At 51.7% G+C, this 27229-nt stretch overlaps 8 protein-coding genes across 10 annotated transcripts; 3 read left to right on the plus strand and 5 right to left on the minus strand.

Moving 5' to 3' along the window:
• Positions 1-278: 278 nt before the first annotated feature.
• Positions 279-3121, plus strand: LOC117902148 (DNA replication licensing factor Mcm6). Its single transcript, XM_034813320.1, has one exon. The coding sequence runs from the start codon at positions 425-427 to the stop codon at positions 2870-2872; it is 2448 nt and encodes an 815-aa protein (XP_034669211.1). The 5' UTR covers positions 279-424; the 3' UTR covers positions 2873-3121.
• A 9-nt stretch (positions 3122-3130) lies between these two features.
• Positions 3131-3978, minus strand: LOC117902303 (NADH dehydrogenase [ubiquinone] 1 beta subcomplex subunit 8, mitochondrial). The gene is made up of 3 exons (XM_034813624.1): positions 3820-3978; positions 3487-3716; positions 3131-3428 (listed from the first exon to the last, which is right to left on the minus strand). The coding sequence occupies exons 1-3, from the start codon at positions 3902-3904 to the stop codon at positions 3216-3218; spliced, it is 528 nt and encodes a 175-aa protein (XP_034669515.1). The 5' UTR covers positions 3905-3978; the 3' UTR covers positions 3131-3215.
• Positions 3979-4477: 499 nt separating this feature from the next.
• LOC117894470 (structural maintenance of chromosomes protein 3) lies at positions 4478-8828 on the plus strand. Its single transcript, XM_034801575.1, has 5 exons — positions 4478-4578; positions 4641-4755; positions 4822-4961; positions 5051-8170; positions 8242-8828. The coding sequence occupies exons 1-5, from the start codon at positions 4564-4566 to the stop codon at positions 8452-8454; spliced, it is 3603 nt and encodes a 1200-aa protein (XP_034657466.1). The 5' UTR covers positions 4478-4563; the 3' UTR covers positions 8455-8828.
• A 403-nt stretch (positions 8829-9231) lies between these two features.
• On the minus strand, positions 9232-10196 carry LOC117889613. Its single transcript, XM_034794038.1, has one exon. It carries the CDS (start codon positions 10072-10074, stop codon positions 9361-9363), a length of 714 nt encoding a protein of 237 aa, XP_034649929.1. The 5' UTR covers positions 10075-10196; the 3' UTR covers positions 9232-9360.
• Positions 10197-10598: 402 nt separating this feature from the next.
• On the plus strand, positions 10599-13408 carry LOC117900406. 2 transcript variants are annotated; one of them, XM_034810773.1, is made up of 3 exons: positions 10599-12139; positions 12201-12511; positions 12550-13408. In XM_034810773.1, exons 1-2 carry the CDS (start codon positions 10995-10997, stop codon positions 12490-12492), a joined length of 1437 nt encoding a protein of 478 aa, XP_034666664.1. In that variant the 5' UTR covers positions 10599-10994; the 3' UTR covers positions 12493-12511; positions 12550-13408. The 2 variants fall into 2 exon arrangements, with proteins under 2 accessions (XP_034666664.1, XP_034666656.1); XM_034810765.1 differs by having other exon boundaries at positions 12201-13408.
• Positions 13409-15228: 1820 nt separating this feature from the next.
• LOC117898220 lies at positions 15229-17061 on the minus strand. The gene is made up of 3 exons (XM_034807456.1): positions 16752-17061; positions 15560-16687; positions 15229-15493 (listed from the first exon to the last, which is right to left on the minus strand). The coding sequence occupies exons 1-3, from the start codon at positions 16995-16997 to the stop codon at positions 15308-15310; spliced, it is 1560 nt and encodes a 519-aa protein (XP_034663347.1). The 5' UTR covers positions 16998-17061; the 3' UTR covers positions 15229-15307.
• Positions 17062-17518: 457 nt separating this feature from the next.
• LOC117898230 (transmembrane emp24 domain-containing protein 2) lies at positions 17519-18372 on the minus strand. The gene is made up of 3 exons (XM_034807468.1): positions 18150-18372; positions 17743-18077; positions 17519-17672 (listed from the first exon to the last, which is right to left on the minus strand). The coding sequence occupies exons 1-3, from the start codon at positions 18289-18291 to the stop codon at positions 17523-17525; spliced, it is 627 nt and encodes a 208-aa protein (XP_034663359.1). The 5' UTR covers positions 18292-18372; the 3' UTR covers positions 17519-17522.
• A 6479-nt stretch (positions 18373-24851) lies between these two features.
• On the minus strand, positions 24852-26502 carry LOC117901044 (lanC-like protein 3 homolog). 2 transcript variants are annotated; one of them, XM_034811655.1, is made up of 2 exons: positions 26413-26502; positions 24852-26362 (listed from the first exon to the last, which is right to left on the minus strand). In XM_034811655.1, exon 2 carries the CDS (start codon positions 26351-26353, stop codon positions 25076-25078), a length of 1278 nt encoding a protein of 425 aa, XP_034667546.1. In that variant the 5' UTR covers positions 26354-26362; positions 26413-26502; the 3' UTR covers positions 24852-25075. The 2 variants fall into 2 exon arrangements, with proteins under 2 accessions (XP_034667546.1, XP_034667555.1); XM_034811664.1 differs by having other exon boundaries at positions 24853-26353; positions 26413-26478.
• Positions 26503-27229: the final 727 nt, after the last annotated feature.

Below are 27229 nucleotides of genomic sequence, written 5' to 3' on the forward strand. Positions count from 1 at the left end.
GAAGTATATGTTCTCTTTTACAAAATATACCATAAATATACCGAGGAAAACGACGAACTTAAACCACTTGCCTCCGCTCTATTTAAGCACATTGAGTTCATCTGTGGAATATCACAATTTCTCCAATTTCCGTCCTTTCTCTGCAAGCCTAAAATGACTACGATAGCGTACACCTGAGCTGATTTGATCTATTTGGTCTGATCTGGCCATCTCTGTGGCAGCCTCGTGCTCACGCAAGAGCGTTGCCACCCCCAGGGCATGCCAAAGCGCGGCTGTCAGAAAACGGCGCCAAAATTGGCACAAAAGAACTCACAGCAGCTGTAAACATTGCCGATCATCGCGTCGCGTCGGAGATCTTTTGCGTTTGCATTTAGTTTAGATATACAATTGACACAGCGGCAAGAGCTCAGTTTGGAGTATAATTATGGATGTGGCAGATGCACAAATCGGACAGCTACGCGTCAAAGACGAGGTGGGCATACGCACCCAGAAGTTGTTCCAAGATTTCCTGGAGGAGTTCAAGGAGGACGGCGAAATCAAGTACACACGTCCGGCCGCCAACTTGGAGTCGCCCGATCGCTGCACGCTCGAGGTGAGCTTCGAGGATGTGGAGAAGTACGACCAGAACCTGGCCACGGCCATCATCGAGGAGTACTACCACGTCTACCCGTTCCTCTGCCAGTCGGTGTCCAACTACGTGAAGGACCGCATTGGCCTCAAGACGAGCAAGGACTGCTATGTGGCCTTCACGGAGGTGCCGACGCGCCACAAGGTGCGCGACCTGACCACCTCGAAGATCGGCACCCTCATCCGCATCTCCGGCCAGGTGGTGCGCACCCATCCCGTGCACCCCGAGCTCGTGTCGGGCACGTTCATGTGCCTGGACTGCCAGACCGAGATCCGCAACGTGGAGCAGCAGTTCAAGTTCACCAATCCCACCATCTGCCGCAATCCCGTGTGCGCCAACCGGCGCCGCTTCATGCTCGACGTGGAGAAGAGCCTCTTCCTCGACTTCCAGAAGATCCGCATCCAGGAGACGCAGGCGGAGCTGCCCCGCGGCTGCATACCGCGCGCCGTCGAGATCATTCTCCGCTCCGAGCTGGTGGAGACCGTCCAGGCGGGCGATCGCTACGACTTCACCGGCACCCTCATCGTGGTGCCCGATGTCAGTGTGCTGGCCATGCCCGGCACCAAGGCCGAGTCCAGCTCCCGCCACAAGCCCGGCGAGGGCATGGAGGGCGTCACCGGGCTGAAGGCGCTCGGCATGCGCGAACTCAACTACCGCATGGCCTTCCTGGCGTGCAGCGTCCAGGCCACAACGGCGCGCTTCGGCGGCACCGATCTGCCCATGTCCGAGGTCACCGCCGAGGACATGAAGAAGCAGATGACGGACGCCGAGTGGCACAAGATCTACGAGATGTCGAAGGACCGCAATCTGTACCAGAACCTCATCACCTGCCTCTTCCCCTCCATCTACGGCAACGACGAGGTGAAGCGCGGCATTCTGCTCCAACTGTTCGGGGGCGTGGCCAAGACCACCATCGAGAAGACCTCGCTGCGTGGCGACGTCAACGTGTGCATTGTCGGCGATCCCAGCACGGCCAAGTCGCAGTTCCTCAAGCAGGTCTCGGACTTCTCGCCGCGCGCCATCTACACCTCGGGCAAGGCCTCCTCTGCGGCGGGTCTGACGGCCGCGGTGGTGCGCGACGAGGAGAGCTTCGACTTCGTGATCGAGGCGGGCGCCCTGATGCTGGCCGACAACGGCATCTGCTGCATCGACGAGTTCGACAAGATGGATCTGCGCGATCAGGTGGCCATACACGAGGCCATGGAGCAGCAGACCATCTCGATTGCGCGCGCCGGCGTCCGGGCCACGCTGAATGCCCGCACCTCGATTCTGGCCGCCGCCAACCCCATCAACGGCCGCTACGATCGATCCAAGAGCCTGCAGCAGAACATTCAGCTCTCGGCGCCCATCATGTCGCGCTTCGACCTGTTCTTCATCCTCGTGGACGAGTGCAACGAGGTGGTGGACTATGCCATTGCCCGCAAGATTGTCGATCTCCACTCGAACATCGAGGAGTCCGTGGAGCGGGCCTACAGCCGCGAGGAGGTGCTGCGCTACGTCACATTCGCGCGCCAGTTCAAGCCGGTCATTGGCAAGGAGGCCGGCAAGATGCTGGTCGAGAACTACGGCCATCTGCGGCAGCGCGACACCGGCACCGCCGGCCGCAGCACCTGGCGCATCACCGTGCGCCAGCTGGAGTCCATGATCCGGCTGAGCGAGGCCATGGCCAAGCTGGAGTGCTCGAACCGGGTGCTGGAGCGGCACGTCAAGGAGGCCTTCCGCCTGCTGAACAAGTCCATCATCCGCGTGGAGCAGCCCGACATCCACCTGGACGACGACGAGGATCTGGACGTGGACGATGGCATTCAGCATGACATGGACGCGGAGAACAACGGAGCGGCGGCCAACACCGACGCCGACGCCTCCACGGACACTGCCGGCGGCGCCGCCGTCCAGAAGAAGTTCACCCTCTCGTTCGAGGACTACAAGAACCTGTCCACCATGCTGGTGCTGCACATGCGCGGCGAGGAGGCGCGCTGCGAGGTCGAGGGCAGCGACTCGGGCATGAAGCGCAGCGATGTGGTCACCTGGTACCTGGAGCAGGTCGCCGACCAAATCGAGTCCGAGGACGAGCTCATCTCGCGCAAGAACCTCATCGAGAAGCTAATCGACCGCCTGATCTACCACGACCAGGTCATCTTTCCCCTCAAGACGTCGAATCTGGCCAGCTTCCGACCCGGAGCCGACGAGCCAGTGGACAATGACCCACTGCTCGTGGTGCATCCCAACTATGTCGTGGAGTGAGCCCAAGCCCACATCCCCAGCACATCCATTAGTATTTCCCCTTCGCTTTTTTCCGCTTTTTGTTGCTCCCTTAAACGTAAGTCGCACCCAAACCAACGCACACACACAGTCTTAGGTTTAGTCTCTAAGTTTCCACGATTTGCATTGGCTGCTGGTCCTGCTGGTCCTGCTCGTCCTCGGATGGCCGCAGCTCCGCACCGATTCCTGAATTTTTGTTTCCGCCTAATAAATGTTTACACCGATGAGCGACTGGGCCGATTGGGTTTGTCTTCAGTTTAATTTTACAGATGCTTGGATAAATGGCCTATGAAGCGGGTCAGAACTGAGTCCCCTCCCGCAGCAGTTACTTCTCGAAGGTGTAGTGCTTGACGCCAGCAGCCGGGTATTGCTTGGCGGCCACGGGACGATACATCTTCTTGTCCTCCAGCCAGTAGTAGAGGGCCAGGCAGCCGGACATGACGCCCACGAAGCACCAGACGTAGTACGAGGTGCTGTAGCGCGGCTGCTCGGCCTGCGAGTAGCGATCCTCGCTGTACAAGTCGTGATCCGCCGAGACCTGCAAGGGATGCGGAAAATGTTTATTGGGTATTGTGTCCATGCTTGTTGCTACTTACGGGCTCGTGGAGGTTACGCTTGTGCTCGGGATAGTCCCAGGGATAGTAGCTATCCTTGTTCTCCACTCCGAGGCCACCGCCAACCTTCGGGTAGTCGCCATAGCCCAAGCCGTCGTCGGCATAGGGCTTGTACTCTTCGGGCAGAAGATAGTACTTCTTGGCGGCCGCCTCGCGCTCCTTCTCTGTCTTTGGGAATGGTGCTGGCTTGTAGTCCTTGTTCCATCCAGCCACTGTGCAGCGAGAACGAAAAGTAACAAAAGTTACGTAAAGAAAACAGAATGCCGGACCGGACCCGCAGATGGTCGCAAGTTGTTCGGCCCAGGGAAAACTTACTGCTGCGCACCGCCTGGCGGGCCAGGGCGGGATTGGCCGCACACAATTTCTGTGCCAGGCACACAGACTTCACAAACGCCGACATTGCGAGCTCGTTTCCAAAAAATTGCAAAGTTTTTCTCTTTCCTTCAGAAACACAGCTGTGCTGGAGATGGGAATCGTGCCGATAGGTTGCTTCGTGCTGGTGCTGATACAGCTCCACGATGATGCTCGCATGCACTGCACTTCAATTGAAGACTGTGGGACCAGCAATTAAAACTATATCTGAAAAGCAAGCAGTGATGGTGAGAAGATGTATATTTTATGCTCTAATATTGATTTGAGATCGGGTGCAAAATATGTCTATACTCCTCACAATAGTCGATGGTATGAAGCAAGCTTGTGGTTGCCGAGTAGTTACCACTTATAAAAGGTAGATTTTTGTTGTGTTTTTTTTCCATACAATCCAATCAAGTGGAGCCCTACATTCTAGATAACTGCTTCATCAATCGGATAAAATTACAAGTTTAGTTCTGAAAGTCCTAAATAGCTTTTTATATTTAATCGACGATCAAAATTAAGCAATATGATTTTCATTGGTATATTCACGGTATATTTTTTGGAAATACAAAGGTATATTTCGGTATATTTGTGAGGGTCAAACGGCATACTTGATCGGTCACACTCGAGCGCTGGGCATATATGTATTTGTTGTAAACAAAAAGAGCGCGATTTTGTGCAAAAATCGTTGTCTACAATAATAAAATGCACATCAAGCAGGTGGGTAAACAGTGCCGCACACGCCCACACACTGGCTACAACGAATTCCCCTCCAATTGCAGATTATTATACAAGGCTTTAAAAGTTACAAGGACCAGACGGTGGTGGAACCATTCGACAAGCGTCACAACGTTGTGGTCGGACGCAATGGCTCCGGCAAGAGTAACTTCTTCTATGGTGAGTCGAAAAGGCGCTAAAACGACAGGATTGGTTACTGACTCGTGATTGTGTTTGTGCTCGCAGCCATTCAGTTTGTTTTAAGCGATGAATTCACACATTTGCGGCCCGAGCAGCGGCAGTCGCTGCTCCACGAAGGCACTGGGGCGCGCGTCATCTCCGCCTATGTGGAGATCATCTTTGACAACACGGACAACCGAGTGCCGGTAAGTCTGCACTGTTCTAGTCTCCACATTCATGCAATTAGTATATTCAATTATTCCATGTGCTCGTGTGCTCGTGTGCTCGTGTGCAGATTGACAAGGAGGAGATTTTCTTGCGACGCGTGATTGGGGCCAAGAAGGATCAGTATTTCCTCAACAAGAAGGTGGTGCCGCGCAATGAGGTGGTCAATCTGCTGGAGTCGGCTGGCTTCTCCAGCTCCAATCCGTACTACATCGTGAAGCAGGGAAAGATCAATCAAATGGCCACAGCGGCCGACTCCTATCGCCTGAAGCTGCTGCGCGAGGTGGCTGGCACGCGTGTGTACGACGAGCGCAAGGAGGAGTCGCTGAACCTGCTGCGGGAGACGGACAGCAAGCTGGAGAAGATCTCGGAGTATCTGAAGACCATCGAGGACCGCCTGCAGACGCTCGAGGAGGAGAAGGAGGAGCTGAAGGAGTACCAGAAGTGGGACAAGACGCGGCGCACCCTCGAGTACATACGCTACGAGACGGAGCTAAAGGACACCCGCAAGGCACTCAGCGAGCTGCTCACGCAGCGCAAGTCCTCCTCGGACAAGAAGAAAACCTACAACATCGAGATCCAGAAGGCGCAGGAGAAGATCAAGGATGTGCAGAAGAACCTGAAGGAGGCCAAGAAGAAGGTGCAGAGCACCAAGGAGGAGCGCTCCGTCCTGATGACCGAGCAGCAGCAGCTGCTGCGCGAGAAGACCAAGCTGGATCTGACCATCGTGGACCTGAACGACGAGGTGCAGGGCGACAACAAGTCCAAGGAGCGGGCCGACCAGGAGCTCAAGAACCTCAAGGTGACGATAGCCGAGCGCGAGAAGGAGCTGGACGATGTGAAGCCCAAGTACGAGGCGATGAAGCGTAAGGAGGAGGACTGCTCGCGCGAGCTGCAGCTGAAGGAGCAGAAGCGCAAGGAGCTGTACGCCAAGCAGGGCCGCGGCTCGCAGTTCTCGTCGCGCGAGGACCGCGACAAGTGGATCCACAACGAGCTCAAGTCGATCAGCAAGCAGACCAAGGACAAGATCAATCACCACTCCAAGCTGGTCGAGGATCTGCGCAAGGACGCCACCTCCGAGAAGGACCTGGGCCAGAAGATCGAGGAGCACTCCTCGGAGCTGGAGCAGCTCCGTCTCCAGATCGACGAGCACAACAAGAAGTACTACGAACTGAAGAAGACCAAGGACCAGCACCAGTCCATGCGCAACGAGCTGTGGCGCAAGGAGACCCAAATGACGCAGCAGCTGCAGACGCAGAAGGAGGAGCTGTCGCGCGCCGACCAGGCACTGCGCAGCATGGCCGGCAAACCCATCCTCAACGGCTGCGACTCGGTGCGCAAGGTGCTCGACAGCTTCGTGGAGCGCGGCGGGCAGTCGGCGGAGATTGCGCGCGCCTACTACGGCCCCGTCATAGAGAACTTCAGCTGCGACAAGACCATCTACACGGCCGTGGAGGTGACCGCCGCCAATCGGCTGTTCCATCACATCGTCGAGTCGGAGTACGAGGGCACGCAGATCCTCAAGGAGATGAACAAGCTGAAGCTGCCCGGCGAGGTGACGTTCATGCCCCTCAACCGTCTGCAGGTGAAGATCCACGACTACCCGGACGACCCGGACTCCATACCGATGATATCGAAGCTCAAGTACGACGAGCAGCACGACAAGGCGCTGCGCTATATCTTCGGCAAGACGCTGATCTGCCGCAACCTGGAGCGCGCCACCGAGCTGGCCAAGAGCACGGGCCTCGACTGTGTGACGCTCGACGGGGACCAGGTGTCCTCGAAGGGCTCCCTCACCGGCGGCTACTTCAACACGTCGCGCTCCCGCCTGGAGATGCAGAAGAAGCGCACAGAGTACTCGCAGCAGATCGCCGAGTTCGAGAAGAAGCTGAGCAAGCTGCGCAACGAGCTGAAGTCCACGGAGAACAACATCAACTCGATCGTGTCGGAGATGCAGAAGACGGAGACGAAGCAGGGCAAGTCGAAGGACGTGTTCGAGAAGGTGCAGGGCGAGATCCGGCTGATGAAGGAGGAGCTGGTGCGCATCGAGCAGTATCGGGCGCCCAAGGAGCGCTCGCTGGCGCAGTGCAAGGCCTCGCTGGAGTCGATGGACAGCACCAAGATCAGCCTCGAGGCCGAGCTCAAGCAGGAGCTGCAGTCGACGCTCTCCTCGCAGGACCAGCGCGAAATCGATCAGCTGAACGACGACATCCGGCGCCTCAACCAGGAGAACAAGGAGGCCTTCACGCAGCGCATGCAGTTCGAGGTGCGCAAGAACAAGCTGGACAATCTGCTGATCAACAATCTGTTCCGGCGCCGGGACGAGCTGATTCAGGCGCTGCAGGAGATCTCGGTGGAGGATCGCAAGCGCAAGCTGAACAACTGCACCACGGAGCTGGTGTCGGCGGAGAAGCGCATCAAGAAGGTGAACGCCGACCTGGAGGAGATCGAGAAGCGCGTGAACGAGGCGGTGCAGATGCAGAAGGAGCTCCAGCTGGAGCTGGAGACGCACGTGCGCAAGGAGAAGGAGGCCGAGGAGAACATCAACAAGGACTCGAAGCAGCTGGAGAAGTGGACCACCAAGGAGAACATGTTCAACCAGAAGATCGACGAGTGCACCGAGAAGATAGCCGGCCTGGGCGCCCTGCCCCTCGTGGACGCCGACTACAGCCGCATCTCGCTGAAGAACATCTTCAAGGAGCTGGAGAAGGCCAACCAGCATCTGAAGAAGTACAACCACGTGAACAAGAAGGCGCTCGACCAGTTCCTCAGCTTCTCCGAGCAAAAGGAGAAGCTCTACCGCCGCAAGGAGGAGCTGGACGTGGGCGACCAGAAGATCCACGGCCTCATCCAGTCGCTGGAGATGCAGAAGGTCGAGGCCATCCAGTTCACGTTCCGTCAGGTGGCGCAGAACTTCACCAAGGTCTTCAAGAAGCTGGTGCCCATGGGCGCCGGCTACCTGATACTGAAGACCAAGGACAACGAGGGCGAGGAGATGGCCAAGGAGGTGGCCAACTCGGATGCCTTCACGGGCATCGGCATACGCGTCTCCTTCACCGGCATTGAGGCGGAGATGCGCGAAATGAACCAGTTGTCGGGTGGCCAGAAGTCGCTCGTCGCCCTGGCCCTCATTTTCTCCATACAAAAGTGCGATCCAGCTCCGTTTTATCTATTCGATGAGATTGATCAGGTGAGTGGCCCCCCCATAGATTCCCCTCTAGCACCGCAACTTATTTGTTTTCCCTTTTGTTTCTGTGACAGGCCTTGGATGCGATGCATCGAAAGGCGGTGGCGGACATGATCCATGAGCTGAGCGACACGGCGCAGTTCATAACGACCACGTTCCGGCCGGAGTTGCTCGAGAATGCGCACAAGTTCTACGGCGTGCGGTTCCGCAACAAGGTCAGCCACATCGACTGTGTGACCCGCGAGCAGGCCAAGGACTTTGTCGAGGATGACAACACACATGCCTAGACAGTACACACACACACACACTTATACATATATTAACTAATTAATTATTTTCGGATTATCAACTGTGTTTTTTTCTTCCATGTAATATTTTTCGTTTCCTTAATCTCTTGGATTTACGTTACGTTGTAAGAGTTGTACTTCAGTTTTCGTACATTGTGTCCCCATCCCCATCCCCCACGCCCCGCCACCTTACCCTTACCCTACACATACACAAGCAGTTACAGTTACACTTACAGTTACAGATATATATACATGTATACATAGTTATAGGCACTCACACACACACACAGACGCAGACACGGATAACGAGAGGAGTCCAGAGCAAAAATACCCCCAGAAGCACATTATAGAAAATAATTTAAATAGATTTACAATTACCAATAAAAAACAAATAGAAATGTGTACTACAAATAGTAGAGGAAGGAGCTCTGATACCTGAAATCTCTCATTGGGGGAACACTTTGATTTAAAGGCTGAAGTCCAAACTTTACTTTGAATCTACAATTTGTTGGCTTGAAGGTTGTTGGAATATATTTTGCACCATTTTTGATAGCATTTTCTTTTAGTTCGCTCCCTCCCGCAATTCATTTAATTACAAATCAAATTTGAAATATTCTTTAAACGACTTTTGTGGCACCACACGAACACCTTTAGCCGTTGGTAGCCATTTGAAAGGTCAAAGCCCCACAGTGGGGTTCCTTCCATCAGCTGTTGGAGGGTACCCAATGTCCATTCAAGCGACAGTTCGGGGCGGGACTGCTAAAAGAGCGCAGGAAGTTGGCAAAATGCAAATCATTTGATGATTTATTTTCAACTACAAAACAAACACAAAGATCCCAGTCAATGGGAAACCTTAAGCGTAGAACCTGGCCCCATATCCACATCCAAGGGCAGGAGCACCGGCCCTCAGCTGGCATCCAGCTGCTCCTGGATGGCATTGATGGCAAAGATGACGGAGAAGCACATGCCCACGGTGCCGACCTCCAGCTGGGTTATGTTGAACTGCAGCGGCAGGCGCCACAGCACAAAGTGGTTCATGAGCACGAGGAGAGCGAGGCCGAGCGACCACCAGAACTCATCGACAATGGCAATGTGCCACAGGCAGTAGATGTTCCAGACGACGCACAGGCCCAGATTGGCGGCATCCAGCTGAACGATCTTCGCTCCGAGGGCGCTGCGGCCGCCCAGGCACTGGTTGCTGATGGCCAGTGTCAGCGTGGTGGACCACAGCATCAGGGAGATCCACTGCCAGTCGGCGCCGGCAATCGTGCCCAGCTGGAGCTGCCTGTTCAGCTGCTGCAGCTCGCCAATGATGAGCGTGATGAAGAGCACCGAGGCGTAGCGGCGCGACTTGTCGCAGATGAGACGCTGCACTGCGCCCGGATTGGGGTGTGTGTGCCGCAGCAGGCACAGCAGGCTGTGGCCAAAGAAAATGCCAAAGGCTGCCTGGGCATAGCGGCCAATGCTGTGCTTGAGTCCCAGTCCCGAGCTGATGGCCAGCACGAAGTGTATCAGGCAGAGGGACAGCTTCGAGGAGCCGCCAATGCCCGAGCCGGCACCGTGTCCGGCCCCGTGTCCTGAAGCAGCTGCTGTCGCCTTATTATTACTTTGGGCCGCCATCGGGGAAGTCAAGGTTTTCAGGCCTTTGCCAGAAGTCTGGGTGTGCGGTGGCTGGTTCTTCCCGGGCGGTCCGGTCGGCTGGATAATTGTTAAATGTATTTATATTTATATATTGACATATATCGATATACACAATAGATACAGTGGCGAAGAAAAGCAGTTGCCCACCAAGCCTCAAATCAGTTCTTATGATGAGCATTCACCGTGTAGTTACCATGTAAGAAAGGTAGTTTTTGTTTAGCTTTTTTGCAGAAAAAGATCTCATTAATTTAGAGTATTTATAAACACTCCAATAAAGAAGAGTCTTTCATTTTGACCTATCTTGAAGAAAATGAAACCATCAATCGGATAAAATTATATGCTCAGTGCTGAGAGTCCTAAATAGCTTGTCATATTTAATCGAATATCAAAATTAAGAAATATGCTTTTCCTCGGAATATACACGGTATATTTTGAAAATGAGAAGGAATATGTCGGTATATTTATGAGGGTAACACGGTATATTGTATCGATAACTCCGCGGTCCCACTGAATGAAGCCCAAACAATCGTTGTTGTTAACGAAATTTAGTGTGGATAAATGGCAACGCAAATACGTGAAAAGTCGCCGTTGAGCCCTCTAATCGCGAAGAACCTGGTGGCCAAACACCACCGCGGCAGTTAATATCCAGGAAGCAGGCAGCAACGGGTCCAGGTCCAGCAAAGGCAGGCATTCGGCAGTGCAACTTCGCAGCCAGCGCGCTTCGGGCCTGAGAGCCAAAAACTCCAATTGGAGCGATCTCATCCAATCCAATCCGATCCGATCCGATTCCCATCCCGATTAGAGTTACCGTTACGTGAACCGGGCGCTGCAGAGGGGGAAACACGAGCAGATTATTTCGTTGCCTGCCAGATGAGGGCAGTCGAACGTGCGCGGACGCCATGAACGCCAAGAAACGTCAACGCCTGGACCTGGGGCTGGATCTCGCAGCCACAGCCACATCGGCCACACCGACCACAACATCGGCCACTGTGACGGGTGCTGCGGGTGCCGGGGGTGCCGCTGCCAGCGACCTGTCCGATGCATTGTTGGCCAGTTCGTTTGGCAACGGCCAGAGCCTGTTCCTCACCAGCAGCGGCAATGGCAGTGGCGGCGCCCAGATCCTACTGACCATCTGCGGGGACGAGAACTCGGACGAGTCGCAGGAGTACTACGCCATCAAGCAGGAGCCCGACATGGACTTGAACTCGCTGCTGCCGAGCAATCTGCAGCTGCCGACGGGCTGTGAGATATATCTGGTGAAGGACACCACCATCAGTGCGCCCATCCAGCTGGGTGGACACCACCACACCCACACGCAGACCCACACGCAGACCCACACGCAGACCCAGACACAGGGCCACATTCAAGCGCAGAGCATTCCAGCAAAGGCAACCATCAAGCTGGAGCCGGACACGATGAGCGATCGCTGTGGCCTCACTGTAAATAAACTCTGCACCTCATCCACGAACATTCTGTACGTGAGCAACGGCGGGCATCCCTCCAAAAGTGTCTCCTCCACTGCTACGCCAGAGCCAAAAGGAGCATCAGCTCAGAAGCCCAACGTGGCCGCAACGATAGCCAAAGTGGCTGCAACAGCAGCCTCACCGCCGAGCACAATGCGAGCTCTAAAGTTGGTGGAGGAGCAGGTGGGCGCAGGAGGAGTCGGAGGAGTCGGAGGAACATCCACCGCCAAGCTGGATGCGTACAAGAAACGCGACGACAAGCGTCGCGCCACACACAACGAGGTGGAGCGTCGACGTCGCGACAAAATCAATTGCTGGATCTTCAAGCTGAAGGAGATGCTGCCCACCGAGGGCAGCCGCTACCGACCAGCGCACTCCAACGGCAATGGCAATGGCAATGGCAACGGGCAAATGGAGTCGGTGAGCATCAGTCTCAGTTCGAGCACCAGCGAGGCCAGCACCAGTCCCGGCCTCAGAGTAAACCAAAGCGCCAATGGTCGCACGCCGCCCAACGACTCCAAGTCGCAGATACTGATCAAGGCCTGTGAGTACATCAAGAGCATGCAGGGCGAGATAGACAAGTGAGTAGAGAGGGACAGCGAGCAGAATGAAGGGAGAGTGCATCAAGTATTTTTGTTGCAGCTTACGCGAGGGCCTGCGGGAGGCGGACAAGCTGCGTGTGACCAACAAGACGCTGCGGGATGAGCTGAACAGCTTGAAGCGGCAACAGGAGCTGCAGGAACGCTTCCACAGCAGTGGCGGTGGCTCGTTTAATGTGACGCTCAATTCGTTGAATAGCTCCGCTACCAGTGACCTCTTCGATGGCATAGATGGTGGGCCACACCCGATGGGCATGGGCATGGGCATGGGCATGAGCATGGGCATGAGCGCCTTTGGCAAGCGCGGCCTCATGATAGCCGACTACGATGAGTAGTTCGAGCATAGAGGTCCGACGGCTGGCTCGTCCCTCCATCGTGCAACGTGCAGCGTGCAACGTGCAACAGAGCATCCTCCAAAGAACGACGTACCACGTACAATAAACAATTGGAAAGACAAGTGATTTTTCTTGTTAAACATTGCAGATGCAACTCTATGTTAATGTTTAATGTTTGAAGGATTGTCACTCATTTTACACACAACTTTTGGTTTTGTTGCAGGCTGAAGCCTTTAGCTACTTAAACACACTTCCCATTTATACCCCCGCTCCTGCCTACCATCGTATATGTATCTCCTATATAATGTTAACGAATACCTAAACTACCAACTAACTACCTTTTTGACTAAAGCCATACCTTGTCATACAACAGAATGCATAGCTCTACTTGCAAGGCCATACACCATGGAATGGAATATACATATATTGTTACATTTTGTGTGCCCGTGTTTATTCGATTTTAATACCGTAACGTACACTGTTTCTCGCACTAATTACCTACAGAAAACCAAGGAAAATACTAGCAGATTTATATATATACAAACAAAGAAACAAATAGAACTCTATATACCATCTTGTTAATGATATATATTATATATATACATATACATATACATATATATGTACGTACCACCCTCGCCCCATTTGTACATATAAATTTGTGCTACAAACTCAAAGACAAAAGGAGCGACAGAGTGCGCTGCGCTCTGCTCTGATTGATGCTGTTACCGGTGTATTGTTGATAGAGTATGGAAACCCATATAATAATAACATAAATAATAATATTAATATCATATTATAGTTGAACAAATAAACACAGAAATTGTTGTGAATGTTATATCATTGTTTTCGATATACGACTATGATGTTTCCAGAAGTATACACCATAAAGGAAAAAGGCGATTTACATATATATTTCATAAGTTGTTTAAGCATTAATTAAATATATATATATTATATATAACACACACACACACACACACACACACACATTCACATATGATAATTTTTAATATTTAAATGGAATATGACAGAATGCCAAACACAAACACAAACACAAACACAGAGGAGTACGCAGGGGAGGAGTACGCACATGCCCGGACCTACATAAATCTGAATTGCATTGTGTACGCCCGTGGGAACGCTACCAAAAAAAAGACAAATATACATATGTATCTACCGAGGCAGCAAGAGACGATAAACAGCGGACAGACTGACGGACAGCGTAACGGACAGCATGGAAAGAACAAATATTTTGTGTTACTTGTTGCTATCTATATACAATAATATCATAATATATTTCTGTCGTTTGACAGCCCCAATAATAAATAATTCTATTCAATTTCAATAAACGAAATCAATAATGGTTAATGCAAACACAAAGCAAAACAAACGCCACACACAAACTGTTGATTATTTCTCATTGAAATGCGGGCCCCGAGAGTCTCATTTGTCTCAAGACTTATACATACATATGTGGGTCGATTCGGGGGAATTTCTTTGCTTAGATTAAGTGAAACGATCCATAAAGGGTTCCGTTCCCAGTTTGGCAGTTTGAAGTTCGAGGCGAATGGGTCTGGGACTTCATTCACATTTAATGTTTATATTCGCAGAACGAACATGGATATCCATGAGAGCGGAGTAGCCACTGGTTGACATTTGATGTTTATAAATCCAGAATTATCGCTTGGAAACTCGAAGCACTGAAGCAGCCGCTGAGGCAGCTCCGATATCGGAGGCTGCACCTGCCTGGCGACTAGCAGAAAATCGAAGCAGCAGCAAACGCGAGCTGCGGCGCTCTCCTTTGCTCAATGTAAACATCCGATTTCCCGTGCCAGAACTTTGTTTGGTTTAGCTTGAAGCCCCAAAGAATATCCATTTACCACTTGAAATTAAAGAGCCAAGGAACTCGAGCTTGAGTGGGGGAGTGGTCGGGGCATGGGCATAAATAAACAATAATGAGAGAATCAATTTGCGGCTTAGTGATTGATGTGTGGATTACGATGACTCAAGCCTCAAGCTCTCCAAATAACGAAATCGGACTCCAGCTCCAATTATCATTTAAACATAATTTAAACAGAGCTCAGCAATTGGCAGACTGCAACTTGAACTACTAATTACACTGTGCGAAAGTCTAGTTGCACTTTTCCCGAGACACTCGAGGAGTGGATCCCTACTCAAAAATGCGTACCTTTGGCATTCTTTGAACAATTTCAATGGTTTGTAGCTCCTTTTGTGGAGAACAGATGCCACTAACCTGTTCGCGTCTTAAAATATGATCATACCATACAAAAATATATTTTAAAAAATTATCAAAGTTGAAGAAACTTTAAAATTGGTAGAAAACTTCAGGCACATCTTCCATTCCATCACTAAGCATCAAAAATACTGTGAAAGATGGTCAAATCGTCTATCGAAATCAATCTGTTTTGCGAATATCCGCGCTGCAGATTCTGTGTAAATATTAGGAGAGCAAACAGCCACCCAACGGCAGGTTTTGAGTTAAAAATAAAAGATTTTTGGGGGTTTATTGCAAGTTCTAAGTGCGAACAAATGGACGGAACTCATCCTGGAACTACGACCTAATTTTTCGCTAGAGCAAATTACATTCAAAAAGCTCTCATTTGCCGCACAGTGTTATCAATGAAGTGAATTCCGTTTCCTTCCGCTGCCTCTGCCACTTTGCTCTCGTAAAAAACATCTTTGGGCAGTTGTCTCTGGCATTAGTTTATAAAGTTTAATGGAAAACGATTGAAGAACGATTAATGTGCATAAGAGTAAATGCGATAATCCGTGGCATGGCACGGGGGAGACTCTAGACATCCACGACTGTGGCTGTCACGCGTCGTGCGTACTCCCCGATGTGCAGCAGGCCGTGCTCCAGCGAGGCAATGTGCAGATTCCGGCCACACATGTAGTCCACATTGATGTGCGGATTCTGCAGCTCCGTGATGAGTGTGGAACAGGCGGCTGCGGGATCGCTAGTGCCCACCAAATTGCCCTGCAAAATGCAAAAAGCATTGAGAGAGCGCGCAAAGGGAAGGGAAGAATGAAGACTTGAACTTACCGCCCAAAACTCATTGCCGGGCAGGGCGTTGCCATCCCAGGCATAGGTGACCACCGGCAGCATGTTCTCCGTCGGCAGCTTGTCGGCCGGATTGCGATTGGAGATGCGTATGCGGATGCCCGACTGGGGCATGGTGGCGCCGTCGTGCAGGCTGCGCACACGCTGCAGGTGGAACCAGGAGAAGTGCACCACGGCAATGTGGCTGAGGCGATCGCCCAGTGCCAGCAGCCGCTCCTCGAACGACTCCAGAAAGAGCTGCTCCTGCTGCTCGCTGATCTTCCACACGCCCAGCCCGATGCCCACGACATGGACGTACGCGGGCTTCCCCGCTGCCACTGCACGCCCCTGAGCCTCCAGCAGCAGCGTGTCGAAGCTGATGGCGTAGCGCTTCTTCATGATCAACTGATCAAAGATGAGGCTGCCGGGGCCGACGCGCGAGAAGCGCTTCCCATCCGCCGCAACCTCCGTGTACTGGAAGTCCCTGGGCTCCTCGTAGAACTGGCGCCACAGCCGCCGGTAGTCGGAGGCGCGGCTGGGCGTCGCGCCGTCGTCGCTGCCATAGCCATTGGCCTCGATGTTCTGTGAGGGCGAGACGATGATGTCCTGGTACTCCATCACATTGGGTCGCTCGAAGCGGGCGCCGATCAGGCCCATGATGACGCCCTCGCGCTCGATGCTGCCCTTGTCCTGGGTCACCTCGCCGGCATTGGACCGGTTGCCGTTGTTGATGAACTCCGAGTGCGTGGACACGTAGAGCAGGGCCGACAGCTTGATCTCGTCGTAGCTGAGCACATCGGCCAGCAGCAGCGGCGGCACCTCCTGCTCGCTGCCCACCGCCTCGAAGCCCTCGTGGCCCTGGCTGCCGTCCATCAGCCGATAGAAGTCGGAGCTGTCGAAGAACCAAACGCAACGTTTGCTCAGCAGCCGCTGGACAAAGGCCACCAGGGACATGCCCTGGTACAAGCTCCGCTCCCGGCTGTTGCCAAACTGCAGCTTGTGCTCCAGGAAGCCAATGTACAGCAGCAGCGTGCGCTCGTGTATGACCGGATAGGCGGAGGCCACCTGCTGCATGATATTCGCGAAGCGGCCCACCGGCTGCGTCCTCGCACGGCAGTTGTCGGTCCCAAACTTGGAGATTAGAGATTGAAGTCGAGTCATTGAGCGACGGGGAGCTTCGCTGGGATTCGCTTACCTTAACGGGAAAGCCATCCGATAGGGACATCAACTTTTCCAGACTCACCGGCACCTGGGGCTTCGCCAGCTGACGGCACTCGTCCAGCAGCCCCTTCCCCGAAACAGTGCTGGGCAGTGCCGGCTGCGCCTTTGGCCAGGTCAGTATTTCGCTGAAATCACAATTTCCCATGTCGCGACTCATCGATAGAGCGTCCAAAACAGATTTGAGCTGCTGATTAATTCGCACGAATGACCGCAGTCTCATATCCGGCTGGCAGAGCCACTATCAGCCCCAAATATTTTGGGGACGCTCGTTAGACAAGGACAAGGCTACTGCTGCTGGCCGGCAGCAGCTGTGCAGCTGTTTGGTGTAGTGCTGGAAAGCGCACAACAGGCAGATCAAATGCAATTTTTGGCCAGCGATTATTGATTGTAAATATAATTCGAGAGTTTATTTGTCTAGCAGGAACTACTGGGAAAACTCATGCTGCAGCCTCAACAAGGCGTATGGGCTAAACGAGCATGTGGCCATTTTTTGACACACATACAGCTGTTGGCTGTCTGCAGTGCTGGAAAGTTCATGCGGCGGTGGTGGGGAGGGGTTCCAGGCAAACGAAACTTGAATGTTTTTGGTGTTTTGTTGTTGTTTGAGAAGGTTTATTACAAAAAGGCTTTTAAACATTCATTTAAATTAGACTGAGACACAGCTAGTTTTACCACCACACAATCCCCCAACCCCCCCCGCTGTGGTATGCCAGCGCTACGCTCCATTCCTCTTTTTTCCTGTTTTTTACACGACGCGCTTGACCTCAAAGAAGCGCTTCAGATAGTAGACCTGGCCGACGGTCATCAGGATGAGTACGAGCGCCTCGAAGGTCGACCACAACACCACACGGGAGTTGGTGCTCTCGTTCACAGATCGATGGATCTTATCGCGCACCTGGGACATCGGTGAAGAAAGTTTATTGACTTTGGTGAAGAGGGAATGAGGGGAAACGGCAAAGACTCACGTGCATATACTCCTGCTCGTGCTTGACGCTGGTCAGTGTGCCCGAGAGCTCACGGATCATGTCCTCGAGCTTGGTGTGGCCGACCTCCTCCTCGCCGGGTGCGCCCGGTGCACGCTGCGGCGCCTCGCCCACATCGATGGAGAACATGACCAGCTTGGGCGTCATGCTGCTGCGCTCGTTGTTGAAGCAGACCGTGTAGGTGCCCTTGGCGGGTGCCACGAACGTGTACTTGCCGGACGACTCCTTTTCGCTTTCGTGCATCACATGGTTCTCGGGGCCGCTGATCTTAATGTCCACGTCCAGGAAGCCGCCATCAATCACCTCAAAGGTAACGCCTGTCGCAACATGCAACAAATCCACATCAATGTTATGTTTCTTTAGTCTTTAGGGGACAGCCTGCCACTCACCGAATTTGGTGCCGCCTTCGACATTCTCGAAAAAGCACTCCTCGTTGTGGGCATCTACGCTGACTATGAAGCCCTGGCCGGCGGTGGCCAGCAGGCAGAGGCCGCACAAAGTCAGCAGCAGCTTGGCGAGCATCGGTTGCATCTTGTTAATTCGAGTTTGTTGGTTTTTCTGCCCAGGAAATTGTTATTTTTGCCAGCTCGTTCTCAGCCACGTAGTTTTGGTCGCCAGTGTGACAGCGGGGGCTTATTGATCAAATATACCGTGCGACCCTCAGAAATATACCAAAATATACTAGATAGGAAAAAGAGCTTTACTTATCCCACTTCAGACCGCTTTTTTGGCAAATGAGTTAGAGCGCGCCAAATAAACCTTGAAAATTAAATTTAATAATTACCAACGTTTTGCCCTGTTAGTCCAGTTGTTTGCAGTTATATTAATGATTGATATTTATGAGCGAGAAACTGGTTCCGCTACTGTACAGGGTGTGGACACACTGGCAGCTGCTGTTGTTAGCATTGCATTTTGCTGGAAACACTCAACATGTGGCTGTAAGCACATAGCTAATTCCAGCTGCAGGGTATGTTCGATGTAGGGTGCCAGCTTGCGCCGCACATAATCTTTACAGACACATTAAGTACCCTTGGGGGGAGGGATATCCTAGAATGCAAAAACATGTACATCTGTATTGGAGATAAGTTTTAACTATATTTTACGATTATAGATACCGAGAATGTATTTCTATGGATATATATAAACATCCAAATTGTAATATTAGTTAATGGAAATAGGGTAGAGAAAGACCCATACTATAGTATAATATTTTTGGTATATTTCTGGGGTATTTTTGGACTCATATTTGATGCGCAAAAAAGAGTGGAGAAAGTGAGAGAGTAAATTCGCCACCTGAACATCTCTGTGAGAGGAGCATGGCAAGGTTTGGCATCACAGGTAAATGGGACGAACTTTTTTTAAGGCCCTCATCCTTATCGCACCCTACTGAAAGCTCCCCAATAGGACGTGAGCTTTTGGGGATTGAACTCGCAGGGTGTAATTTACCTTGCAGCCTCGGAATTTGTTGTGACGTTTTACATGTGGTCGACACCTTACATTTTCCCACAAGTTTCGCCGATTTTGAAAGCTCCCGCTCCTACTAACTAGCTCGCTAGTATACAATTGTTTACCAAATCCAAGCCCCAACGGATGCTGCGCGGACGAAAAACGAAAGAGCCCCAAAAACATCGAGCAAATCGAACAGCCGACAACACAGAGCGGAGGTCCACCCAAAATCGCGACATTTGTGCCAAAAAGAAACCCCACAACCAAACATCTAAAAACCAAATCTGTGACAATTTTTTTTTGAGTGTTTGTGCGAGAGAAGTGCGAATCGAGATCTGCCCAAAGAGCTGAATCGTGTGTGCGAATCGAACAGGGACAAATAGCCATGCGGTCATCGGCGGTAGCCAAAGCCAACGCCGCCACGTGCAAGCGGCGTGCCCGTCAGCAGGAGCAGGAGCAGCCTAAGCAGCAGCAGAACACCCAACAGCATTAGTGTAAATATTCGTGTTTCACATAAATCACACAATAAATCATAAACCAAAATCAAAACGAACGTAACGAAAGCGAAAGAGAGATTCCGATTCCGTTAGCTCTGCCATTGTTATCCACCCAGAGCCAGAGAGGCAGAGTGAAACCGTTAACCAACAGTTGGCAGCGTCGCACTTGAGTGCTCGTTGCCCCCCCGCAAAGGTGAGTCCACTAGAGAATGGGAGGGGAGGGAGTATACAGAGGTTAATCCCGATTTCGTGTCCGATGATCGTGTGCGTTAGTTGTTGGATTCGTTGGTTCGTTGATTATTTCCTCCATTGTGTGTGTGCGGCTCCAACGATAAGTGTGACCGTTGAGTGTTGCACAATAATTGGGTACATTTTGGATCTTTTTAGGGTTCTCGAGAGGAGCGGCACTTTCTTGTAACATTTTATGTGTTTTGTGATGGGGTACGCCGCCACATTTTTGTACAGAGATCATAATTAATGAATTTTCACTGAATCATTAATGAATATTTTGCAACGTGCTGCCAGTCTCCTCTGATGAATAGAAATATGTACCCAGATGGCCCGACAAATATCTAAAATTACGTTGAGTTCGATTCTTAATGACTTTTCAAGTTAAGGCCCCATAGTTTCTGACCGAATCTTACGCCTGAGTCTATCCGATGTCATGCTCCCCACAGTTTTCCTTGACTGAAATCTATGGCTCTCAGTAGTGATCGGTCTTCATCTTCACTCCGTGCAGAGTGGCCGTATTTGCTGAATTTTCACTCCGCTCCACTCCTCCCCCTCCACCTGCATCCAGGCATCCATCCATGCTGCACCCACTGACTGCACATGGAAATTGAATTTCGCTGAATGTATAAATAAAACCTCGGAATATTAATTGCAAACAAATTACAATTTCTCTGCTGCGACCTGCCTCCTTGTCACATCATGGGCACCTCCCGACCTCCCGTCGTCCCGTTGGCCGCAGCGCCTCTCTGGCCAGGCCTTAATTAAAGACGCCAAAGAGTAACGGTAATAACCGACAACGAGAACGACGACCGAAGTGGGTTCTGCTGTTGTTGCTGTCGTAATTGTGGCAGACATCGTCGCTCATGCTCGCTTACGCTTCTTCCACCCAGCACCCCCTCCTGCACCCCGCACCACCCGCACTCGCTCCTCCTCTCTCGCCTTAGTCCTTTTTTTAGTCCTTGTTTGCTTTTGTTAGTAGAAAAATACAGAGAAAAACGATAGAGGAGAATAGAGAACAGCAAGGCAAAGGGAGGAGTGTCGGGGCAGGGGGGAAATGTGTGTGTGTGTGTGTGCGGTGACTGCAAAACTGTTGCCTAAAACAAATGTCTAGAAATATGTCTCCATCTCCCTCACTCTCGCTCTAGCTATTTCTCTGTGCCCACTCTTTCGCGCTGCCTGATTTATGCCAACGGCAAAATTATGAAAAAATTTAAAAAGGAAAATTTGCAAGTAAACAAACAGGAAACAAAATCGAATATCGAAAGGCTTTTCGACTACAATGCGCCCATTACTCGATGGATAACTAAGCCATTAAAAATATCTACCGAATGGCCATAATAAAGTATTTCTTGGATAAATTATTGTATGTGTATCCTTCATGGCAGTTATTAAAGTCAATAAACATATAAAATAGCCCCCAAAGCTGATTTCCAAAGGGAATGCCACAGGCCAGGCTGGGACTATGGTGAAATATTTAAAGAAAACTTAAAAATCGAGTGCTTGGGCCCTTTTGGTCACTTTTGATACCCAAATAAAATGAAAAGAAATTATATTCAATATGCCCAAATGTTATCACGGGGTATCAACGGTAACACGGAACAGAGCTGACAGCAAAAACAAAAAAAAAACGGAAAGAAAAGAAAATAAATAAATTCGATAATTTATCCATAAATTTTGTTCGCGCAGCATTTTCGGCGTCAACGGACACCGTCGTGACGTCGCGACCGTCGGATGTGCCCGTTAGTAGCCCGTTGGCGCTGAGTAGCCGTTAGATCTGCCCCCCACCCTCCTGCACCCTGCACCCTACGCCCCTGCTTGTAGCAATAAACATGTGCAAATTTCTGTGCACATAAATTTGGAGTAAACTGTGTTGTTGCCCCCAGCGCCAAATCTGCGTCTGTCGGGTGGCCATTAATTGTGTGGCTCGAAGAGTCGAGGTCTGGGTCTGGGGTCACTGAGAGACAAAGACGAAGACAAAGACAGGCAATAGATCTTGCGAATCTGGGGCAGGTGCAGGGGCAGGGCAATCTGGCTGATCTGGATAGCAAGTAGAACAGGAGGAATCAAGGCAAGGACAACACGTGGAACAGATAAAGTCAAAGACGAAGGACAACAACTAGAGCAGAAGAGACATCAGACGACAAGTGGAAGTGGAACTTTACCAATGCCTAACCATACACTGTCCTTCAGCTGAAAAGCGACTCAATAGCAAACCAACCACACAAACAGTCAGTCAGTCAGGCAGTCAGTCAGGCAGTCAGTCAGGCAGTCAGTCAGGCAGTGCAGGTTTCGTGTCGGATAAATTCTTTGCTCAGATAAAAATTATCTACATCAATTAATGGAAAAGTATTTGTTCACAGACTTCTCATTTAAGAGGCTTAACCATCTTTAATATTTCGTTATATTTACATTCCTCTTTAACGCAAACTCTCTCCTTCTCTCTCCTTTTTATTCATTTTGTAATATTAGTTTAAGCCTTAGCTTGGGCTTAAAATCTAAGCACAAGCATGTTGCAGTGGCTTGCATTTGGCCACCCAAAGCCCCGCCAAGAAACACCCAAAGTAAACATAGAGCGGAGAGTGGAAGAAAGCGAGAGAGTGTACGAGAGAGAGAGAGAGAGAGAGAGTGTGGGAGAGCGTGCTGAATATGCTCGCCAGAAGAAGTCAAGGGAGAGCAGGGAGCGCGGAGAGAGTGTCTCAAAGTGGCTTATGCTTGACTGATTTAATGCATGTCAAAATGTCAAAATATGCATGCACAAAGTAACCGTTACAGCAAGCCATCGCTTCACGCCCCCCACCCGCACCCGCACCCGCACCCGCACCCGCACGCCACGCAATAGCAGAAAAAAAGAAACAGACGAAAACGTAAGAGAGGAAGGAAATAAAACGGAAAGCGAAAACCAAAACCGAAAGCACTCCTTCATCAGGGAGTCAGGGAGAATCCTTTGGCCACACAGTCGAAACAATTATAAATGATAAATGTCAAAGCGAGAGAGGAGAAGGGACACAGGAGGGAAAGAGAGAGAGAGAGAGAGAGAGTGACGGGGAGCAGCATTTAAACACACAAACACACACACACACATACTCGTATTAAACTTAATTTGGCGCACAGCTCATTAATAAAATACAGCACACAGGGAGAGCGGGAGAGAGCGGCCTAGAGCGGGAGAGAGCGGGAGAGCGCCACCGTAGCATGTAGGCTAGTGTGCAGTGCCATTAAAACTTTAAAGTGTTGTCCCCCCGCACCGCCTGACAAATGAGTGGAGCATAAAGGCGGTGTGGTGCGGTGCGGTGCGGTGCGGTGCGGAGGTTGTGGCGGGATGGGGGACATAGCCAAGAAGAGCCGCGCGGAGCAGGCGGTTGACAGTGTGCGGAGTAGCGGGTGGCTAGGTGGCTGAGTTGAGTGGCTAAAGGGGGTGGGGGGCTGACATAATTTATGCAAAATATAAACCGAGCGACAGGCAAAAACAACTTATTAAAAAATACGCACAACAAACGAGCGACAGCTATAAATAACCCACCAGAAAGCAGGCAAAACTCCAAGTCGCAGCAAGAGGGAGACAGACAGAGAGAGAGAGACAAAGAGGGGACACGAGGAAAGGCGGAGAGAGAGACAGCAGCTAGCGGGGAGCATGGGAACTTTCTCAAGTGGCTGCGAAACTGTGCGATTTTTCAGCATACGAAACGAAGGAAGGAAGAAAGCAAAAAGCAGCAAAGGGCAGTCAGCATATGCACTGCGGCAACACTGATAACAAATTGTACGCGTACGCATATGCACATATCAAAAGGGAAGAACGATTTCGAAAGAGAAGTTTGCAGGGAAAGAGCTGCCAGAAATAACTCGAACAGCAAATAGAAAGCAAAATTGCTTCGATCTGTATTCCACAACTCAATGTTATTTTAAGCAATTCTTCTAGGAACTTCAATCTTTAATCTGCACTCATTTTGCTTCCCTGCTCGACGAAGAAAGAGCATGCCGTCTTCGGCTATAACTTTTTGTGAGCGGAGGAAGCGGTGCGTTTCCCCCGGCGCCCCCTCATGTTTGGTTCTGTTTTAGCGCTGTCGACGCCTGCGGCTCGACCAACAATTTTCATTTTCGTTTAGTGTCAAGTGCCAAAAGCAACAACCAGCAACCAGCAACTAGCAACAGTAAGAGCTATAACAACTAACGGTAATAGTCCTGCACACGACAAGCAACTAAAACTGTTGGCGAAATAATATCCAACACCACGAGGACGAGGGCGAGGATGAGGGCGAGGATGAGGATGAGCAGCAGCAGCAGCAGCAGCAGGAAAATGTCAGGCCCAGCTGCTTGTTAAGGCGACTCTTTGCTTAGAGGGGAAGCAGCAAGGAGCAAGGAGCAAGCAGCAGAGAAAAATATGATATGGCACTGGGAGGGGTGATGAGAGGGGAAGCTCAAGGAACCCCGACCAAGATGGGGAAGGAGGCTGCTGCTGGATCGCAAGGATAACCTGAATAGATTGAAATGGCTGTGTGTGTGTGTGTGTGTGTGTGGGCATGGGGTGGCGTGTCTCAGCCTGCTCTGTGGATTATCTTTGCAGCACCGAGAAACCGTTTAACCCGCTTCTACGAGGGCTCCGCACTTTTCGGTGGGGGGGGGCGCCAGCCATTGTCTGTGGATTATCCTGGGAGTCGCAACCAGAGACGGCAGGCGTTTAGCGCGCTTGATCCGCATAAATCATGCTTTCGGATGAGCGCGCCAAAGGACCACACCGAAAGCCCTGGGGATCTTCAGTCTGACTGCTGATTTGTGGGCCTCTTTGGTGTGATTTATGGAGTTCTGCTTAGCCCTCCAAGTCGCTGATCTTTCGCTTACTTTGCGATCATAAATGCTACCCGATGAACCGATTTTCTGTTCACTTTCAATTTATTTATCTCTCCCTCCCTTGGGGCTGCTTTTCCTACGCTCCACTGACTGATTTTTGCCTAAAATAATCTTCGAAAATGTTTGCTTCTTCGGTGTGTTTGTGTTTGTGTTTCTGTTTGAGTTGCATGATTTACGAATTAAATTTTGGCGTACGCCTGCACCCGCCACACAGCCACAAAAGTGAACAAAAATATAAACAAAACAAGAAACAAAACTAGAAACTAGAAACTAGAAAGGAAGGATAGAGCTTGGCTCTAAGCATTCGTGGCTGGGTCATGGAAAACATCCATGAAGGGAAACGCCGCCTGGTCGGGCTCCAGCAGATCGATGAGGAAGCAAATGGCTCCGGCCCAGCCCTCGAACAGGCTCTGGGGATGATCGGGCGTCTTCTGGGCATCGTGCGGCTTGCCGAGCATCAGCACGAACTTGAGGGCCCGATGGAGGTGCTGCGGCTCGTTGGTGAGGCGGAAGAGCAGCAGGAAGACGTAGCCGTTGCCCGCGATGCCGTGGCAGAGGCCGGGACCCTTGAGCAGCAGCCCCTTCTGCCAGATGAGGTCCGCGGCGCGTTGCAGCGACATCAGGTACTTGTTCTCGTTGAAGACGAGATAGGCCTTGGCCAGCATGTAGGCGAATCCCGGGGCGCCATGGCACCACTGGCGCAGCTCCTTGCAGTTGCCGTACCGGACGGACTCCAGGGAGCACGGGTAGTTGCCCTCCTCGTCCTGCAGGCCGACGAGGTAGTCGACGCACTTCTTGATCTCCGCGGCGACTCCAGCGGGGGGTGCGCTGGCGGAACCCTTGCGGAACCAGGGACTGTCCAGCAGCATGTGCAGAATGCCGCACAGCCCGTGCAATGCGCCCAGATAATGGGTCTTATGGGTGCCGTACATCAGCGGCATGGGGCCGCCCTGCTTCTGGCCGTGTGTGCGGCCACTCTCTATTATCGTGGCGCAAATGGACAGCAGCTCCTCGTCGCTGACGGGCTTCTCCAGCAGATCGTTCAGCCAGTAGCAGCCGGCCAGGTAGCCAGCACGCCCCTCCAGCACCTCGTCGCAGCCGGCAGTCGTGTGCAGCTTGGCCTTGCTGGCTGCTATGCCCAGCCGAAAGTTGACCAGATCCTCGACCAGCTCGTCGTCGTCTCCGCGCGCCTTCGATATGGCCGCCGCAACGGCATAGATCCCAGCATTGCCGTTCAGGAACGAGAAGCGCTCCGAGCTCCTCCGCTTGAACTGCTGCGCCGACTCCTTGGCCCGCTCCATGTAGGTTGCGGCGTGCTGCAGCGCCTCGGGGCACAGGTCGTGGGCCTTGCTGCTGCCGTGCAGCTTCCAGAACATGTACGCGATGCCGGCACTGCCCACATACAGGTTCTCGCGCTCGTCCTCGTACTCGTTGTCGGACACGGGCAGTGCCAGGATCGCGTTCACATGGCGGCAGATCAAGCGCTTGATGTACTGCTCGCTGCTCTGCAGGCTCGCGATTTCGCCCTGCATAAAGTCCTTGAACGGATTGTCAATATATTTCTTGGCCTCCATCTGTGGGGTCTGTGGGGGGTTTTAGCTGCTGCAGATCCGGGCTGGGAGCGGGCACTCACCTTTGACCTTGGAATATTCCTACTTGAAATATATTTCTGTTTAGTTATGTTCGTGCTGCCAGTAGTTTCGGAAGTGGTTTGGTGCCAGTATCTGAGGATTTGTGTGACAGCAAAGCACCAGCCAGCTGCCTCGATTTGTGGGGGTAGCAGCTGTGACTAGAGAGTGATCAGTGATCAGTGATCAGTGATCAGTGCTTGACATGTTTGCTCTTTTCAGCTGAGTTAAGCAGAAATGAACCACAGACTGAGAGACAGACAGGGATGCTACCCAATGGAGCCTTGCAGCAGGACTCCGAGTAGTTTGCTTACTAAGCCAAGCTAAGTACTTCCTGGGCCTGATTTATACACACACATAAATGCAAACAAGAGCCAGCAAGCACACACACATGCACCCACACACGCACACACCACGGGGAAGAGACATTTGCAATGCTGCTCAAACTGTACATAAATTAAGGTTAGGGCCGGCGCCACTTCAACGAGCAACTCAGAGACAGGGAGAGAGAGAGGGAGAGAGGGAGGGCGGGCAAAGCGTTTTCTTAACCTTATTTTTGTGTGCATTAAACACACACACACACACACAGACAGGCTGTGTATAGACACTCGAAAGTTGAGTTTTGAAGCGCCCAAAGGCGATGATCAGGCAAACGGCAAGCGGCAACATCATTAACAGCATTATTTGAGGCAGGCAGGCAGGCGGCAGGCAGGCAGGCAAGCAATCTTGCAAATTGCACCAATACAAATGCAGACACACACACACATACAGAGCTATTTGACTGGCAAACACTTTAAGGCCCAGCGCGCCACAGTGCGTATG

The sequence above is a fragment of the Drosophila subobscura genome, chromosome A (assembly GCF_008121235.1).
Source record: "Drosophila subobscura isolate 14011-0131.10 chromosome A, UCBerk_Dsub_1.0, whole genome shotgun sequence".
Taxonomy (NCBI): Eukaryota; Metazoa; Arthropoda; class Insecta; order Diptera; family Drosophilidae; genus Drosophila; species Drosophila subobscura.